This window comes from Orycteropus afer, unplaced genomic scaffold (assembly GCF_000298275.1).
Source record: "Orycteropus afer afer isolate SDZICR_OR568_19922 unplaced genomic scaffold, OryAfe1.0 scaffold00188, whole genome shotgun sequence".
Classification (NCBI taxonomy): Eukaryota; Metazoa; Chordata; class Mammalia; order Tubulidentata; family Orycteropodidae; genus Orycteropus; species Orycteropus afer.
The window spans coordinates 5,128,659-5,147,710 of record NW_006921775.1 but is presented as its reverse complement, the minus strand read 5'-3'; the positions used below and the strand labels follow the sequence as shown (position 1 = coordinate 5,147,710).

Here is a 19,052-nt window from a genome sequence, read left to right as displayed (position 1 = left end):
TGGTGCATTTAATCCATTAACATTCAGGGTGATTATTGATAAGTTTGAATTTGTTGCTGTCATTTTGTTATGTATTTTTTCATGGTATACACCGATGTTTTTTTTTTAGGGCCGGGCCGAGGTAAGTGGGTCTGGGGTATGGGGGCTGCTTTTTTGCTTGGTGGCGGCTCTATTTTAAGGCCGGGGCCCAAAGTAGGCACGTGCAGAGGGGTTAGGAACAACTAAGGGAGATGAACTTGTCTGTCAGTTTGTTGTCCTGTGGCTTACATGTTGCTATGGGACTGGAGGCTATGCCACTGGTATTGCAAAATGCCAGCAAGGTTACACATGGTGCACAGGTTTCAGCGGAGCTGCTGGGCCTAAGACAGACTCAGGAGAAGGAAGAGGCCATCGACTTCTCAAACAATTGGCCAGCGAAAACCTTATGAATAGCAGTGAAACACTGTTGGATATATTACTGCAAAACTTAACAAACAGTCCTGAAACACTATCTGATATAATGGTAGAAGATAAGCCCATCAGGTTGAAAGGCACTCAAAATTTAATTGGGGAAGAGCTGACTCCTCAGAGTAGAGACAACCTTAACAATATAGATAGAGTAAAGCTTTTGGGACCTCCATTGGCTGATGTGCCATGACTCAAAATGGGTAGAAACAGATGTAAACATCCATTAATAATTGGAACACAGAATGTACAAAGTATGAATCAAAGAAAATTGGAGGTTGTCAGAAATGAAAGTGAACACATAACAACATCCTAGGAATCAGTGAGCTGAAATGGACTGGTTTTGGCCATTTTGAATCAAGACAACCATATGATCTACTATGCCAGGAATGACAAATTGATAAGGAATGGCGTGGCATTCATCATCACAAAGACTGTTTTAAGATCTGTCCTGAAGTACAACACTGTCAGTAATAGGATGATATCCATATGCCTATAAGGAAAACCAGTTAATAGTACTATTATTCAAATCTATGCACTAGCCACCAAAGTCAAAGATGAAGAAATTGAAGATTTTACCAACTTCTACAGTCTGAAATTGATTGAACATGCAACAAAGATGTGTTGCTTATAACTGATGACTAGAATGCAAAAGTTGGAAACAAAGAAGAGTTACCGATAGTTGGAAAACATGGCCTTCGTGACAGAAATAATGCTGGAGCTCGCATGATAGAATTTTGCAAGACCAATGACTTATTCATTATAAATACCTTTTTTGGACCACATAAATGACAGCTATACACATGGACTTCACCAGATGGAATACACAGGAATCAGACTGACTACATCTGTGGCAAGAGGCAATAGAGAAGCTCAATATCTTCAGCCAAAACAAGGCCAGGAGCTGATTGTGGAACACACCATCAACTGCTCTTATGCACGTTCAAGTTGAAGTTGAAGTTGAAGACAATTAAAACAAGTCCACGACAGCCCAAATATAACCTTGATAATACACCTCTTGAATTTAGAGACCATTTGAAGAATAGATTTGATGCACTGAACATCAATGACTGAAAACCAGAGGAATTGTGTAATGACATCAAGAACACCATCTATGAAGAAAGCAAAAGGTCATTAAAAAGACAAGAAAGGAAGGAGAGACGAAAATGGATGTCAGAAGAGACTCTGAAACTTGCTCTTGAGCGGACAGTAGCTAAAGCAACTGGAAGAAATTACAAGATAAAAGAGCTGAACAGAAGATTTCAAAGAGCAGCTCGAGAAGACAAAGCCAGTTACTATAATGAAATGTGCAAAGACCTAGAGTTAGAAAACCAAAAGGGAAGAACATGCTTGGCATTTCTCAAGCTGAAAGAACTGAGGGAAAAATTTAAGCTTCGAGTTGCAATATTGAAAGATTCTATGGGCAAAATATTGACCAATGCAGGAAACATCAAAAGAAGATGGAAGGAATACACAGAGTCACTGTACCAAAAAGAATTGGTCAATGTTCATCTATTTCAGGAGGTGGCACATGATCAAGAACCAACGGTTTTGAAGGAAGAAGTGGAAGCTGCACTGGAGGAAGTGGCGAAGAACAAGGAATTGATGGAACACCCACTGAGATGTTTCAGTAAACAGATGCCCCACTGGAGGCACTCACTCGGCTATGCCAAGAGATTTGGAAGACAGCTACTGACCAATTGACTGGAAGAGATCCATATTTGTATCCATTCCCAAGACAGGTGATCCCACAGAATGTGGAAATTATTGAACACTATCATTAATATCACATGCAAGTAAAATCTTACTGAAGATAATTCAAAAACAATTACAGCAGTATAATATAGCTTCCAGAAATGCAAGCTGGATTCAGAAGAGGACATGGAATGAGGGATATCATTGCTGATGTCAGATGGATCTTAGCTGAAAGCAAAGAATACCAGAAAGATGTTTACTTATGTTTTATTATCTACACAAAAGCATTCGATTGTGTGGATCATAACAACTTATGGATACATTGAGAAGAATGGGAATTCCAGAACACTTGATGGTATTCATGAGGAACCTGTACATAGATCAGGAGGCTGTCATTCAAACCGAACAAGGGAATATTGCATGGTTCAAAATCAAGAAGGGAGTGCATCAAGATTGTATCCTTTCACCATACTTATTCAATTTGTATGTTTGTATGCTGAGCAAATAATTCAAGAAGCTAGATTATATGAAGAAGAATGTGGCATCAGGATTGGAGGAAGACTCATTAACAACCCGTGATGCACAGATGACACAACTCTGCTTGCTGAAAGTGAGGATGACTTGAAACACTTAGTGATGAAGATTAAAGACTACAGTCTGCAGTATGGGTTACACCTCAATATAAAGAAAACAAAAATCCTCACAACTGGTCCAATAAACAGCTTCACAATAAATGGAGAAAAGATTGAAGTTGTCAAGGACTTCATATTACTTGGTTGTACAATCAACACTAATGGAAGCAGCAGTCAAGACATCAGACAATGTATTGCATTGGGCAAATCTGCTGCAAAAGACCTCTTTCAAGTGATGAGGAAGCAAAGATATCTCCTTGAAGACTAAGGTGCACCTAATCCAAAACATGGTATTTTCAATTGTCTCATATGCATGTGAGAGCTGGACAATGAATAAGGAAGGCTGAAGAAGAGTTGATGCTTTTGAGTTGTGGTGCTGGAGAACTATGCTAAAAGTACCATGGTCTGCTAAAAGGACTAATAAATCTGTCCTGGAAGAAGTGCAGCCAGAATGCTCCTCGGAAGCGAGAATGGCCAGACTTACTTCGTCTCACCTACTTTGGTCATGTTGTCAGAAGGAACCATTCCCTGGAGAAGGATGTCATGCTTGGTAAAGTGGAGGGTCAACGAAGAAGGCCCTCAACATGATGAATTGACACAGTGGCTGCAACGATGGGTTCAGGTATATGGGTTCAGGTATATAGCAAGCATCATGAGGCTGGCACAGGATGGGGCAGTGTTTCGTTCTGTTGTGCACAGGGTCGCTATAAGTCGGAGATGACTTTATGGCACCTAACAACAACACTCATGTTTGCTGACTATAAGAAAGGAGACCCAGCCTAGAAGCATCCCGACTTCCAGCAGTAAATGGATATAAAGGCCTATAAGCAGGCAATGTTTCACAATTCTGTAAAAAAAAATTTATTGTGATTTGGGTGAAAGTTTACAGAGCAAATTCATTTTCCATACAGCAGTTTATATATATTTTGTCTCATGACAATGATTGCAATTCCCCACAATGTAACAGCTCTCTTCCCACTCCCCACCTGTAGTTACCTCTTCCCTGTGTCCTTCTTTTCTATGCATTCCTGCCCCCTGAGCTATCTCCCTGTGCAAATACTGCCCTTCTGTTCTCCCATGATTGACTGTTCTAAGGAGTATATCTACCTGATGTTCACCCCATATGCCTGTCTATTATTTGGCTGGAAGTCACAGGAGTGAGTTCAGTTCCAGACCTGAAGGGTAACTAGGGGCCATAGTCTTGGGGGTCTCACCAGACTCTATCAGACCTGGCCTTTTTTTAATGATTTTGAGTTTTGTTCCACATTGTTCTCTCACTCTATCCAGGATTTCCTGCACTGATCCATTTATGAGTGGTTGTTTCACAATTTTTTTATATAACATGGTTCATTTGATCTTCCCCACAATGGACAATGAGAAGGCTTTAACTGTAAGGAGTTAATCTAAATTCCGAGGGTCATGTTACAGTCCACTAGTAAAACCAGCCCTGGCTGCCATGAAGTCAGCCATACCTCTGCCAGGCTCACCCTGCTGCAAGAAGAGGCTGGCACCTCAAAAGCATTCCATCAAAATAACGTCTTTCCTACTGAGTGCTTCTCCGTCTCCTGACCTCATTTAGGAAGCTCCGCTAGGGATGTTATGTGCCCCCAGATGGAGTTGCTGAGATCTAGCCTATCATTTTATTGCCAACTGTGACTCTAATTTTAGTGCCATGCAATTTCCATACACACAATTTCCACTCTCTGTTCAATTATTTTTCATCCTAAGAGCTCTCAACCAAGAACTGCCTGTCTCCACTCCTGTGAAAAATTAAAAGGTTAGAGTAATAGCTTACATTTATTTGGCTTTGCAATTGATAATGCACTCCCCTCTATCATCTCACCTACTTCTTGCCCAGCCCTGAAGGATAAGCATCACCATCCCCATTTGAGAGACAGGAGGCTGAAGCTCAGCAAGGTAAGGTCCTTGCCTATTGCCCTAAATGGATGAGCTGAGCTAGGATCTGAAGGAGCCTAATCCAGTGCTTACTGTTCCATGTTCCAGCTGTTTCTGAACCTGAAAAATAGCTGAGAAGGCCTCAGATTGAACTGGGTCAAATCCTAGCTTCTCTGTTATGTGGCCCTTAAACAGGTGCCTTCACTGCTATGGGCCTCAGTCTTCTCAACTGTAAAATGGCATTCACATAATAGACAGTCCTGCAGATCAGCCATCTGGCATACAGTAAGAGCTCCACAAACTCAGGTCGCTCCTCTTGCCCTGTAATGATGCTGTCATCATTCTGATGAGTAGAGGAGATAGGAATCTCTTAAAAATGACTTTCAGAAAAAGTGCAATTTACCTGTTAGCCACCAGAGTGCAGTCAATCTCTGGCCGCTTCGTTTTGGGAATGGCATACAGTGGGTACCTGTCCCCATGGCGGATGAACACGTGCACTGAGACCAGTTTAAAATGATGCGGGGCGTGACCTGCAAGAAGAAAGGAAGCACAAGGTTCAACCATCACTCAGGAATGCCAACCCTTTTGGCTGCAGAGAACATAGGGCTGTAGAGGTCATGGCCACTCTGGGATTCAGCAGAGGCAAAGGAGACCTCCAAGGGAACAAGGGAACTCTGGAGAGGCTATGGGACCTCGGCCTGTGCTGGATGAAGGACAATAAATAGCCTCATGAGGCAGAGCAGAGGAGCATGGGATGGCTAATTATGTTCAAACTCTCCCCTCCCCAACAATAAGGGAGGAGCATGCTGGGGGCTGGAGGCAGGCAAATGAAGGCATGATTACTATGTGGTCCACTAACATACACAGCTTTGGGGGAGGCCCACAGGAATACTGGAGATGATGATTTTGCCTTTAAATCTTTTATGCAACAAGGCATATAAATATCCAACATAAATATTCAACATATCTTTGATACACTTCTGAAAAAACAAAGCTCTGTACAGAAATCCTATTTTTCCATACCTTTCCTGTAAGACACCAGCAGGGTATCCTGTACATGTCCTCAGCCCTGAGAGAGCAGACAGCCAAGGAGGATGCCCTAAAGCCTTACCAAGGCTACCATTCCATCTAGCTGGTATCTCACTGAAAATCATGATAGTGTAAACATTTGTGGAAGGCATATAAACTGGAAGCTCTGGGTAGTGAAACAGTTAAGTGCTCAGCTTCTAACCGAAAAGTTGGTGGTTTGAACTCATTCCGAGGAACCTCAGAAGACATACCTAGCAATCTACTTCTGAAAGGTCGCAGCATTGAAAACTCTATGGAGCACAGTTCTGCTAACATACAAGGTTGACTCAACAACAACTGGTTATTATGGACAATGCACTGTTCTAAGTATTGACTTATTTCTCCCAGCAGTCCTGTTGATAGGTACTACTAGTTACCCCCATTTCATGGATGAGGAAGCTGAGGACAAGCACTCATTCAAGGGCACAGCCTAGGGACAACCACAGGATTTGAATCCAGGCTGTCTGGCTCCTTATCACTGTGCTATGCTGCTTGAAAAGAACTAGCCTGTTGAGGGGTGTCCATCCCAGTACCAAAGTCCCGGGCTTCGAAGTACAGAGTCAGGAGACATGGCCTACCTTCCATGCTGCGCTCAGCCACACTTGGAATGTTGCAGTACAAAAGAGCTTCGTAAACGGGGTCCATCACGGGGGGCTCTGTCACTGGGTCGGGCATGATTCTCTTTCGACTCTTGCTACTCGCTCCATTCTTAGCTGCTGACACTGGGATCAGGTGGACTGTGAGGGAAGCAGGGTGCATCATGACACACGAGGTCCCTGGCGGGGCCAAAAGCAGGGCTGCATTTCATTTTGAATAACTATTCTCTCCTTCAGAATTATGATAGGCTTTAGTGTAGGAGGGTTCCTAGGTGGTGCAAGCAGTTTAATTACTAACCTAAAGGCTGGTGGTTTGAACCTACCCAGGAGTATCACAGAAGAGAGGCCTAATGATCTGCTTCTGTAAAGATTAGAGCCAAGAAAACCCTACTGAGCCCATTCCTACCCTGTAACTTGGGGCCACCGTGAGCCAGAATCCACTTAGTGGCACTGAGTTTGGTTTTACTCATAATCTGTTTCTTGAGCCCTATTGAGTCTTGCCTCTTTATGTCATTACCCTCTTCTCATCAACGTTGTTAAGTCCCATTGAGTTGGCTCTGACTCATAGCAACCAAGCCTACGTACAACAGAATGAAACACTGCCTGATCCTGCGTCATCCTGAAAATCTTTGCTGTTTCCCTGCTCATCATTAGGTTTGCAGTGGCCAATTTTTCCAGAAGTAGATGACCCCGTCCTTCTTCCTAGTTGTCTTTGTTTAGAAGCTCCACTGAAACCTGTCCACCATGGGTGACCCTGCTGGTATTTGAAACACCAGTGGCATAGCTTCCAGCATCACAGCAACACACGAGCCACTACAGGAGGACAAACTGACAGATGAGCAGTGGTCTCATCGATACTTATCTATAATTATCTATGCAACACTGGTAGAATATCCCAGAGAAAGCTACTTTGCTTAAGGTAGTTAAAGAAAGAACTTACACACTAACTTCTTACAACTTGGTTATCTCCCTCCGGATCCTCCTGAATTCTATTAACAAAAGTAAGGAGGAAAACCATCATGTATTGAGCACTTCCAAAAACCCAAACCAAACTCACTGCTGTTGAGTCAGATCTGACTCCTAGCGACCCCTCTGTGGGTTTCCAAGGCGGTATCTCTACGGAAATAGATTGTCCCATCTTCCTTTCAAGGAATGGCTGGTGGGTTTGAACCGCCAGCTTTCTGGTTAGCAGTCAAATAAATGCCACCAGAGCTCCTGAACAACAGGTATAGAAGTTCATAAATGAGAACCTAATTTGTTGTGTAAACTTACACTAAAAACTCAGTTGTTTTTTTTTTTTTTTTAAATGAAGGTGGCTACATGGAGGAGAGAGGAGCGAGCAGAGGCAAACACAGCAGACCAGAGCCAGCAAGCTGGCTGAGGGGATGCTTCAGGTCCCCTTTGATGCCTGGTCCAGTCTGCTCCCCAGGGCTGACAAACAGGGAGACCCCTGAGAGCTAGGCCACATATCAGAGTTTTGTTCCACAATTTAGCAACTAGGGGGCCTGGAGGAGCCAGTCCCTGGCTAGACGCCTCTGTCCTGGCTGCGTGTGACTTGTATCAGCTCTGGGCTTGCCTTGCTCTGTAACAAAATGGGCTGAGGAGCAGGCCTTGCTGGGGAAAATAGTCCCCAGCTCCTGCAGCTGCCTGTCGGACAATTAGGAACTCTGGTGACCCCAAGCAGAGGTCATCAGGTGCAGTGTAGTAAATTACTTAGTGTGGCTTTTCTACCCATAAGTCTTTGTAAACTCCAAGGTGGGAATTGCTATTAGCTACGGAGGAGATCCTGATTTTAAAGTTGCCCACCTGGGTTATTTCTGTTGGGCGTGGCACAATACAATGTTCTGGGAAGTTCCCACTCTCTCTCACGTGCTTAGAGTTCTGATGCTGTGATTGGCTAGTTTGACCACCCTTCCAGGCTCAAAAGGAGGCCTCCTAGAGGCAGAACTCTCTCTCTGACTGCTGGTGGAGGAAGACGTGCTGCTGAAAGAGACACGCACCCCTGAAAGAGACACGTGCTGCTGGGAAAGAGACGCGAGAGACACGCATTGCTGAGTGAGACACCGAGGGACCAGCACTGCTGGGAAAGAGACTGTGAGAGACTGTTGGCTGAGGGATGTTGGGTTGGGAGAGAGACTGAGTGTTCTTCCTGAACTTGAGTTGTAGCCTGGTGCTTCCCTAATAAACCTCATAATCTGTGAGTTCTGTGTGGCCACTGCAGCGAATTATCGAACCCAGGAGAGAGGTGGTGGGTGCTTTGGGAGGAACAGTTGGTGAAAGGGCTGGAGGGAGACAGCATGTCTGGCCTTGCAGTAATAGGCCTTGGGTTACTGCTGGTAATCCTGCCTTCCCCTTGTAGGGTTAGAGGAGGTCAGAACATGTGGCCTCCTTGTCGTTTTTGCATCAGGCCACACAAAGGGACTGTGGGGGCATGCAAAAGAACAGTAGGTAGACAGATCCCACCAAAAAACCCCAAACCCACTACTGCTATCAAGTTGATGCTGACTCATAGTGGCCCCTACTGGGTTGCCAAGGCTGTAAATCTTTATGGAAGTAGATTGACTCATCTTCCTCCCACTGAGCAGCTGGTGGGTTTGAACTGCTGACTTTGTGGTTAGCAGCCAAATGTCTTACCCACTAGGCCACCAGAGTTCCCTAAGCAGACAGGTAGGGGGAAGAATAATGAATTCATTCTGTAGGTGGAAAAAAACCCGTAACTCCACGTTGAGTGCTGGGAGGCCACTGTGCTACCAAAAGCAACATGAATCACAGAGTTAGAACTGTCCTTTATTGATAATTAACTAATTCTGTACCAATGGCTGTGTAATTTCTGTGTGACAGCCTCTCAGTGATATAACTACCAAACAAAAGGGAAGGTTTTTATAAGCCTGAGTCTTTCATTTACAGCTACTTTCCCTGTTCATCTCATCTACAATCACTTTCTTCCGTCTGTACATCTTTAATGCTCTTATATAAAATGATGCCAACAGGGTCTCAATTTCAAAGAAAGAGTAACATTACCTCTAGAGCATCTCTTTGGGCCTCCTTGCTCTTAAAAGCAATGAGTACACTTCTTAGCATCTCTAATAAAGCAGCAAGGTAGGCTCCCTCCCCCAACTCCAGTGTACAGATGATGAATACATATGATTAGCAAACATTCCTATAGCGATGACTAGAGTATGGCCAGACTGGGCTTCTGCTTTTTCTACTTTGGACCTCACCCTAGGAAGAATAACCACTGGCTAGGCAGTAGCCCTTAGTCTGAAGTTAAGGGACTTGCCTGAGGTCCTGCAGTCTGCAAGCCCAGGCATGCTGATCTCCCAAACCTGGTGTTTATGCACCTATCTGTCCAGCCATCTGGAATTTGTTGAGCATCTGCTGGGGATTCAACGGAAAATCAGACAGACAAGGTCTCTCCCCTCATGAAGTTCCATCTTGTTGCTGAGGGTGGTCAGGTATTAAATAAGGGGAGTAGGAAGCATGTGGACCTTAAGTGGAGCATGGCCTCATTGGATGGCCCCTCCTTGTCCCCTGGCCTTTGGTGCACTGAAGACTTAGATATAAAAGAAATGCTGGGAAACCTCCGTGAGAGTGATCAATAACAGCCTCCAGCAAACTATGGCATTATCAATAAATCCTGGGATATGAGTGGCCCACTGTCAACACTATGAACATGTCTTGTTGTTAGGAACCGTTGAGTCAGCTCTCACTCATAGTGACCCCATGTACAACAGAATGGAATACTGCCCAATTCTGCACCAGCCTCACAATTCTTGCTATACCTGAGCCCATCGTTGCAGCCACTGTATCCATCCATCTCGCTGAGGGCTTTCCCCTTTTTCATTGGCCCTCCACTTTACCAAATATGATATCCTTCTCAGGGAATGGTCCCTTCTGACAACATGACCAAGGTAGGCGAGACAAAGTCTGGCCATTCTTGTTTCCAAGGAGCATTCTGGCTGCACTTCTTCCAGAACATGTCTACAGTGAGATATTTCATCTAATGGATTTGCTTCTTTTAATTTTTGTTTATTCTATTGATGCTCCCCACAGAACACAGAAGGGAGAGAAAGAGTCCAGGGTCAGGGTCAGATCATATCTTCATGGCACAAGCTTGTGGCCTGACAAGCCCCTGTATGGCCTTGGGCCTCACATCAGCTTAGCTACTGCCACAAACTGAACCACAGGGTCAACAGGTAATGTTAGAGTCAGGTGTCTTCTGTTAGCTCATTCCTAGAACCACCATGACTTGCCCAAAGACAGGTCTTTCCTCCAGGTGCCAAGCCAACACTCATGGTCTCCAGCCATCAGCCATAGTGAGGCTCTAGCACATAGGACAAAAATCTGCCTGCAGACCAGGCCTTTTTCCTCCTTCTGTCCTTAAGAAGTTTCTGTATGCAAGCCCCTCACACTGTACCTAAAACTGACTTTGACAGAACACTGTGGAGGGCTCCCATTGCTAAGCCAGCTCATTGTCCTTTCCTTCTTTCTCTGGGGACAGCCCTATCATTCCCCATGACAACCCTGTGGGCTGCCATCCTGTTCCTACAGGACCCTGTTCTTGCCATGCTCACTGGTCCAGGGACGGGACCTGCCTCTAGCCAGCTGTGACAATAAGGGCCCCTCTGAAAAAGAGATTGTTCCCCATGTAGAAGATACCCATTTGTAGTGGGAATCAGGTGATCTCCAAACTCACCATCCTTGAGGGTCTCTGTGCTTGTGTGGGTTGGTTGTCAACTGATTGTACAGACACGTTGGCAAATTAAAGTCATATGTCAGGCATCCATGGAGTCACTGGGTGGTGCAAATGGTTAAACATTTGGCTACTAACCAAGTTTGAGTCCACCTAAAGGTGCCTTGGGAAAAAGGCCTGGTGATCTACTTGTGAAAAACCAGCCATTGAAAACCTGATGGTGCAGTTCTACTCTGACACACATGGGGTTTCCATGCCAACTGGCTTATCAGGCACCCACTGGTGTTTCAATGAATGTGAGTATGATGGGAATCAAAGTGTAAGCTCAACTGTGTCTCTACCACTCAGGGCTCAGCTCCCCAGAGTCAGACCACCAACTCCACTAGCATGGAACCTCTTGGGGCCGAGGTCCAGCCTCACCATCTGCTTTTTACCTTCCTGGCTCTAGGGTCTGCCTCACCCTTTTCAGGACCTCAGTCCAGGCCTGGTCACTTCCTTATAGGACTGTAGTCACCTCTTCCTTGGGACTCCTGTCTTCTAGGACCACTGATGTCTGTCTTCAGTCACCCCTGTTGCCACAGTCATACAAGGCTCTGAATGTAGGGAGGCCTAGGACTGGGAACTACATATGAACCATGGAGTCTCGAAGACCTAGTTTCAATTCCTAGCTCTGCAACTTCCTAGTCTGTAGCCTTGGGCAAGTATCTTCCCTCTCTAAGCCTCACGTCCTTCAGCTGTAAAATAAAGATGATACCAACATCAGGCTTGTGATGAGAATGACCTGATGTGTCACCTGTAAAGCATTGTCCAGTGCTGGAGTGTGGTGAGGGATCAAGAAGTATTATTTCCATGTCAGTCTCCTTCATGTGATTCTTCCTGTTCCTTACAGGCTTAAAAGGTGCTTCTTTGACATAGAGATTAGGAGAGATGCTGACCCTCTGAGTCCATGCATCACATAGATGCATGAGAGGGTAACTTATCTTCCCTCTCAACTACCCCAATTTTAGCTGTTTTTCTGACTCCTTTAAATGCATTCAGTTTATCCAAGATGGAGCCTTCTCATAAACTAAAACACCCCCAGCCCTTCTCCCTAATTTCTCTAGTCCCCTCCTCCCAATAATCCAAAAGGCTCTTGACTTTCGTCTCCTTCACTGATCTGCCAAGGAATAATGAGTTGCTCTAACAGGCAATTCTCACAATTCCCTTAGTGCTCCTCAATGCACTAAATTATCTTAAATGCCCAATGCTGTCTCTTACTTGTGCCGAATATAATATTTGTGTAATTATCAAATGTAAACCAGACCACAATACCAGAGCCCACAGTTCTGTTATTTGCTTTAGATCATCTACTTTCAGAAGCAGGGGTGGGAGAGCACCCATGCTTAGCAACACAGAAAATGTCCAGGTGAAATGTGAAAAGCCAAGTCACATTTGTATACTTTCAAGTACTTGGCTTTGCATAGACAAGATTGATCAAATAATTGCATCTACTTTTCCCTTATTTAGTCTATCTGCTTTGGGCCATATAGGCACCAACTTTCTCTTTTCTCATACTCTTTTTTTTTTTTCTCCCCATGATTATAAAGTTTTAATCACTAAATATGGCAGTCATAGGACAAGTTCTATAAAACAGACATAAATGTAACATACATAGATTATACAAAAAACTCTCACGGAGAACAAAGCAAAGCAGTATTTGCCTTAATAATGTCTGACTGGCTACTTCCACTCTTCAGAGTTTGTTGTTAGAAGCCTGTAAGTTTTCCTAATTCTTAATGTTGCCTCCCCTCACCCATCTGTCAGTTGTCATACAGTGGTGGCTTGTGAGTTTCTGTGATGCTGAAAACTATGCCACTACTATTTCCAATCCCAGCACAGTCACTCATGGTAGACAAGCTTCAGTGGAGCTTCCAAACTGGGACAGACTTAAGAAGAAAGGCCTTGTGATCCGTTTCTAAGAATTAGCCAGGGAAAACCTTATGGATCACAACAGAACACTGTCCAACTTGTTTGCTTTCAACACATCATCAGGAGGGATCAGTCACTGGAGAAGGATATCACATTTAGTGAAGTAGAGGGCCAGCAAGGGTGAGGGAAACTGTTGGTGAGATGGAATGGCACAACAACTGCAGCAATGGACTTGAATGTGCTGGCAACAGATAGGGAGAATGATGCAGGATCAGGAAATGTTTTTTCTGTTATGCATAACGTCACCATGAGTTTCAGCTGACTCAACAGCAGCTATCTAAGCTCTATCTAATGTTACTGCAGGGTGAACCACGTTAGGTAAGAATCTAGTAAATACTTTGGGGGCTAATGATAAGTTTGGCCAAATTCAAAAAGCCAGTGAGCCACAGCAGGGGGTGACCCACAGGTTAGGGCTTGTGATTCAGTGACTCCTATGAGGCTAGAGCTCATCACCCTTGCTGTGCAAGAGCTCATCTCTTCCCTGCTTTCACCTCCCCATCTCTACTGGGATCTATGCAGAGCACTGGGAGCTGCCCACTGATGCCCAAGCTTCAGCCCCACTACAGTCTCCCAAAGGGGTCAGGAAACTCCATGATCCTCTGGGGGCCACTGGTACCTGGCCTCAACTTAGCAGGATGTCTGGAACTAGATGATGCTAGCTTTGTTTCTATAACAGAAACTAGAAATAAGAGAGATCATGTTCAGGACCAGCTCTAAAAAAGAGCTATGCCAGACTTCAGTCATTCCTAACCATTTTGGGTCCTGGATCCACACCTCCTCTCGCCTTTGAGAATCTGACTGAAGCTATTGATCTTCACCTCTGCAAAATGATCACATACACCATCTTCTGCATTTGATTTTTGGGAGTTCACAGGACCCCTAAAGCCAGGTCAGGACCATGCAGAAATCCATGAATTCAGGTAAGAAACCCAATTTACTTAAAAAGATTTCCAATATCAACACCCTTAAGAAACGATTTTGAACCAATTTTCCTTTTTCACATGAAAAAGGGATCCTTAAAGTTCATGAAAATATGCATTCATCCCATAATTCAACATAAGGTGTAAAAAGAAAGTGAGTATTACCCATAACCTTTCCACCTGGAGAAACCCACAATGAATATTATAGAGTCTATCTATCTGTGCCTGTCTCCCTATATACACCTAAATGCCCCACCAGAGATTATACCTGGACTTCTGTCCTTGCTCTGCTGGGAATGATGGCAAGGGGTCACTGTGGCCTGAGGGAGTTACTCCCCTTCCCTCAAGAGGAATAAGTAAGCTTCTTGTGTCTCCAGGTCTGTACCCCATTGAAGCCACCAACCAAATGCCCAGGAAGGGAGGTCAGTCACCTGCTTCTTGTGTAAAGGGTCACTAGGTAGGGGAGCTTGGGGGAGGCCACTTCAGGGAAGGGGACTATGTGCCTGAGGTATGTGGACAGTTGTAAACCAAAACCATCCTTCCTCACTTCTGGGCTGGGAAGAGGGAGAGATGTGGCTGGGCTCCAGGTTCCTCTGGCCAAGGGTGTCCCACTCCCTCAGATGAGAAAGGGAAAAAAGAGAGACAAGAGGTGACCTGGAGCCTTATTCAGACAAATCACACAGGATCATGTGTCTTTTTTTTCCTCCCTTAAAATAACTTCTATTATTTAGAGCAGTTTTAGTTTTATGGAAAAATTGTGAAGAGAATACAAAAAGTTTTCATACAGCCCACACTCAGTTCCCCTTATTATATTAGCATGGATGTTTATTATACAGAGTTTATTATATAGAGGGAATCTGATGGCGTAGTGCCTAAGGCATTTGACTGCTAACCAGAAGGTTGGCGGTTCAAACCTACCAGCAACTTCTCAGAATGAAGATTGAGCAATTGACTTCTGTAGTGATACTGCCTCGGAAACCCAAGGAGGGTTGCTTTGAGTCGGACCTGACTTGATGGCAGTGAGTTTGGTTTTTATTTTTGTTTTTCTAGTATATTTATTCATTTTTTAAAGTTTTTACCTAAAGTCCTTTTCTTTTTGTTCCTGGATCTCATCTAGAATACCATATTACATTCCATGGGCATGCCTCCTTAGGTTTTTCTTGGCTTTGATGGTTTCTCAGGTATTCCTTGTTTTTGACAACCCTGGCTGTTTTGAAGAGTACTGGTCAAGTATTCAGTAATATATTACTCTACTAGAATTTGTTTCTCTCATGATGTAGACTAGGGTTATGATTCTTTGGAAAAAGATGAGATGTAAAGTACTGTTCTCATCACATCATATCAAAAGTACACAGTATCCACATGGTCTTTGCTGTTGATGTTGACCTTGATCACCTGGCTCAGATGTGTGTGTTAGATTTCTCCACTGTCAAGTTACTCTATATTTTTCTTTCTTTCCATACTGTACTCTTTGTTTTTTTTTGTTTTAATTTTTATTGTGATTTGGGTGAAAGTTTACAGAGCAAATTCATTTTCCATACAGCAGTTCATACACATTTTGTTTCATGACTGTGGTAGTTAAATTTGTGTGTCAGCTTGGCTGGGCCTGGTTGAGTGGCTGGGCAGCTGGTGGTAGTTATTCTGCATGATGAGACTGGCAATCAGCTCCATGGTGGGATCTACCACAAGCAGCCGAGTAGCTGCCTTTGGGATGTGGTCTGCTTCCTGTATATAAGGAGAAGCCTTGGGGATAGTCTCTAGCTAATGGAACGCTTGGACCCTACATGTAGCCATGTCATTGTTCAGCAGCCTGCCATGCTCTGCAGACACTGGGACTTACAATGGACTTAAATTAATGGCCTCCCATGTGCTTTGGTAACATCAGGACTGTGCCTTTTTACTTTTCAGCCTTGGGCTTGTCAGCCTCAGCAGCCAGGAGCTATCTGAGTGAAGAAAAGCCTCTAGCTCCAGTGGGCCAGGAGCTAAAGCCTAACGCTGAGGGGCTTTCACCCAGCCCCTGCAGCCTGGCACTCTGAACTTGGACTTAAAGCCTCCAAATTGTAAGAATGAACTCCTGTTTGTTAAAGCCATCACATTTGTGATATATTCTTATCAGAGTGGCACTAAGTAACCAGAACAATGACATTAACTGCAGTTCCCCACAATGTAACAGCTCTCTTTCCCCTTCCTTCCCTTAGTTACCTCCTCCCTATGTCTTTCTCTCCTGTGCACTCCCCCCTCCTTAAGCTGTCTCTCTGTACAAACACTGCCGTTTTGTTCTCCCATAATTGATTGCTCCAAGTAGTGTATCTATCTGATGTAAATGTTCAGCCTGTATGCCTGTATTATTTGGCTGGAAGTGACAGGAGTGAGTTCAATTCCAGACCTGGAGTGTGGCTAGGGGCCATAGTCTCAGGGGTCTCACCAGGCTCTACCAGACCAGCAAACCTGTCCTTTTTTTTTTTTAATGATTTTGAGTTCTGTTCCACATTGTTCTCCCTCTATCCAGGATCTCCTGAACCAATCCCCCTACAAGTGGTTGAGAGTGGTAGCTGGGTACCATTAGTTCTGGTCTCATGGTCATATAGGCTGAGGATCACATGGTCTACCAATCCGTTGGACTAATTGTTTCCATTAGTCTTTGGTTTTCTTTGTTCTTCTTTGCTCTGGACAAGGAGAGACCTATCGTTACATCTAGATGGCTGCTTGCAAGCTTTTAAGATCCCAGTCGCTACTGACAAAGGTAGGATGTAGAACAATGTTTTTGTGTAGTATGCTATGAAAATTGACCTTGATGTCCCCTGCAATCATGGTCCTGAGCACACAGGTCCAAATACTCACTTCCTCTAGGTAGCTGGCTGTAGCCAAGAAGTCACCATAACCTTGTCTCTTGTCATTCTGTATACCTGGACATTCTTATAGCACACACAAAGATGCTTGTAGAAACATCATCTGCCAGCCTTATACTTGGTCATGGGCACAATACACCCTGGCTAGACATACCTGATCAACCAGCCTGGTCACCCATCTATCCAACCATAGATCAATGCTTGCCATCATTGACACACACTACTGCATATGCAAAAGGGTTCATATTTGTTGTCTGTACTTCCCATTTATCTCTCTGTCTTCCTCTTCCTCAATGCCATTGTGCTGATCACTCACATATAGAACACTACCTTTCCCTTCACCCAGATCAATACTTATCTCTACCTATCTAGCAGTGTTCACTCCCCTCCTAACCCACCCCTGGTAACCAACAAAGAAAGTTTCCTTCCATATATAAACCTTTCCTTGACTTTTTACAACAATGAACTAATATAATATTTGTCCTTCTGTGACTGACTTATTTCACTCAGCATAATGTCCTCCAAGTTTATCCACATTATGGGGTGTTTTGTAGATTCTATGTTATTCTTTAGGGTTGCACAGTATTCCATTGTGTGTATGTACCATAGTTGGCTTATCCATTCTTTTGTTCACAGGCACCTAAGTTGTTTCCATCTTTTTGCCATGTAAATGGTGCTGCAATGAACATGGGTATACCTATATCTGTTCTTGTCCTGGCTCTCACTTCTTTAGGATATATATACCTAGTAATGGGATTGCTAGATCAAATGGTATTTCCAACTTCAACATTTTAAGGAATCACCATACTGCTTTCCACATGGATTATATCATTATACAGTCCCACCAGCAGTGTATATGAGAGTCCCAATATGTCCACATCCTTGCCAGCATTTGTCATTTTCTGTCTTATTGAACTTTGCTATTAGTGCTGGGATGAGAAGGTATCTCATGGTTGTTTTGATTTGCATCTCTCTAATCTCTCATCTGTCAGTTTGTTGTACTGTGGTGGCTTGTGTGTTGCTGTGAGGCTGGAGGATATGCTACCAGAATTTCAAATAACAGCAGTGTCATACATGGTGGACAGGCTTCAGTGGAGCTTCCAGATAAGACACCCTAGAAATAAGGAAGGGGCCATCCACTTCTCAAAGAATTGGCCAGTGAAAACTTTATGAATAGCAGTGAAACACTGTCTGATATATTACTGGAAAACTTTGTGAATAGCCCTGAAACATTGTTTGGTATAGTGCCAGAAGATGAGCCCCTCAGGTCAGAAGGCACTCAAAATAGGACTGGGGAAGAGCTGCCTCATCAAAGTAGAGCCAACCTTAATGATGTGGATGGAGTAAAGCTTTTCAGACCTCCATTTGCTGATGTGGCATGACTCAAAATGGGAAGAAATAGATGAAAAGATCCATTAATAATCAGAACATGGAATGTACAAGGTATGAATCAAGGAAAATTTTAAGTTGTCAAAAGTGAAATGGAATGCATAAAGATCAATATTCTAGGCATTAGTGAGCTGAAATGGACTGGTTTTGGCCATTTTGAATCAGACAACCATATGATCTACTGTGCCAGGAATAACAAATTGAAGAGGAATGGCGGCGTGCCATTCATTGACACAAAGAATGTCTCAAGATCTGTCCTGAAGTATAATTCTGTGATAATATCCATACGCCTACAAGTAAGACCAGTTAATACAACTATTACTCAAATTTATGCACCACCCACCAAAGCCAAAGATGAGGAAATTGAATATTTTTACCAAATTCTGCAGTCTGAAATTGACCAAATGTGCGATCAAAATCTGTTGATTATCATTGCTCACTGGAATGCAAATGTTGGAAACAAAGAAGAATCACCAGTAGTTGGAAAATACGGCCTTGGGGATAGAAACAACACTGGAGATCACACGCTAGAATTTTGCAAGACCAGTAACTTATTCATTGCAAATACCTTTTTTCAACAACACAAACAACAGCTATACATGTGGACTTCACCAGATGGAATACACAGACTACATCTGTGGAAAGAGGTGATGGAGAAGCTCAATATCTTCAGCTAAAACAAGGCCAGGAGCTGACTGTGGAACAGACCATCAGTTGCTCCTATGCAAGTTCAAGTTGAAGCTGAAGAGAATTAAAACAAATCCACAAGAGTCAAAAGATGACCTTGATTATATCACTCCTGAATTTAAAGACCATCTAAAGAATAGATTTGACGCATTGAACACCAATGACCAAAAACCAGAGGAATTGTGGGATGACATTAAGCACATCATCCATGAAGA

The 19,052-nt window shown here is 43.7% G+C and overlaps 1 protein-coding gene across 1 annotated transcript in view; it reads right to left on the bottom strand.

The window, feature by feature from the left end:
* The window catches only part of PXYLP1 (2-phosphoxylose phosphatase 1), a 60,770-nt gene that overhangs the window by 20,458 nt on the left and 21,260 nt on the right, over positions 1–19,052 (bottom strand). The window contains exons 2-3 of the mRNA XM_007947523.1: positions 6,314–6,472; positions 5,071–5,197 (exon numbers count right to left, since the gene is read on the bottom strand). Of these exons, the coding sequence (XP_007945714.1) occupies positions 5,071–5,197; positions 6,314–6,472 (286 nt within the window). The remainder of the gene's footprint in view (positions 1–5,070; positions 5,198–6,313; positions 6,473–19,052) is intronic.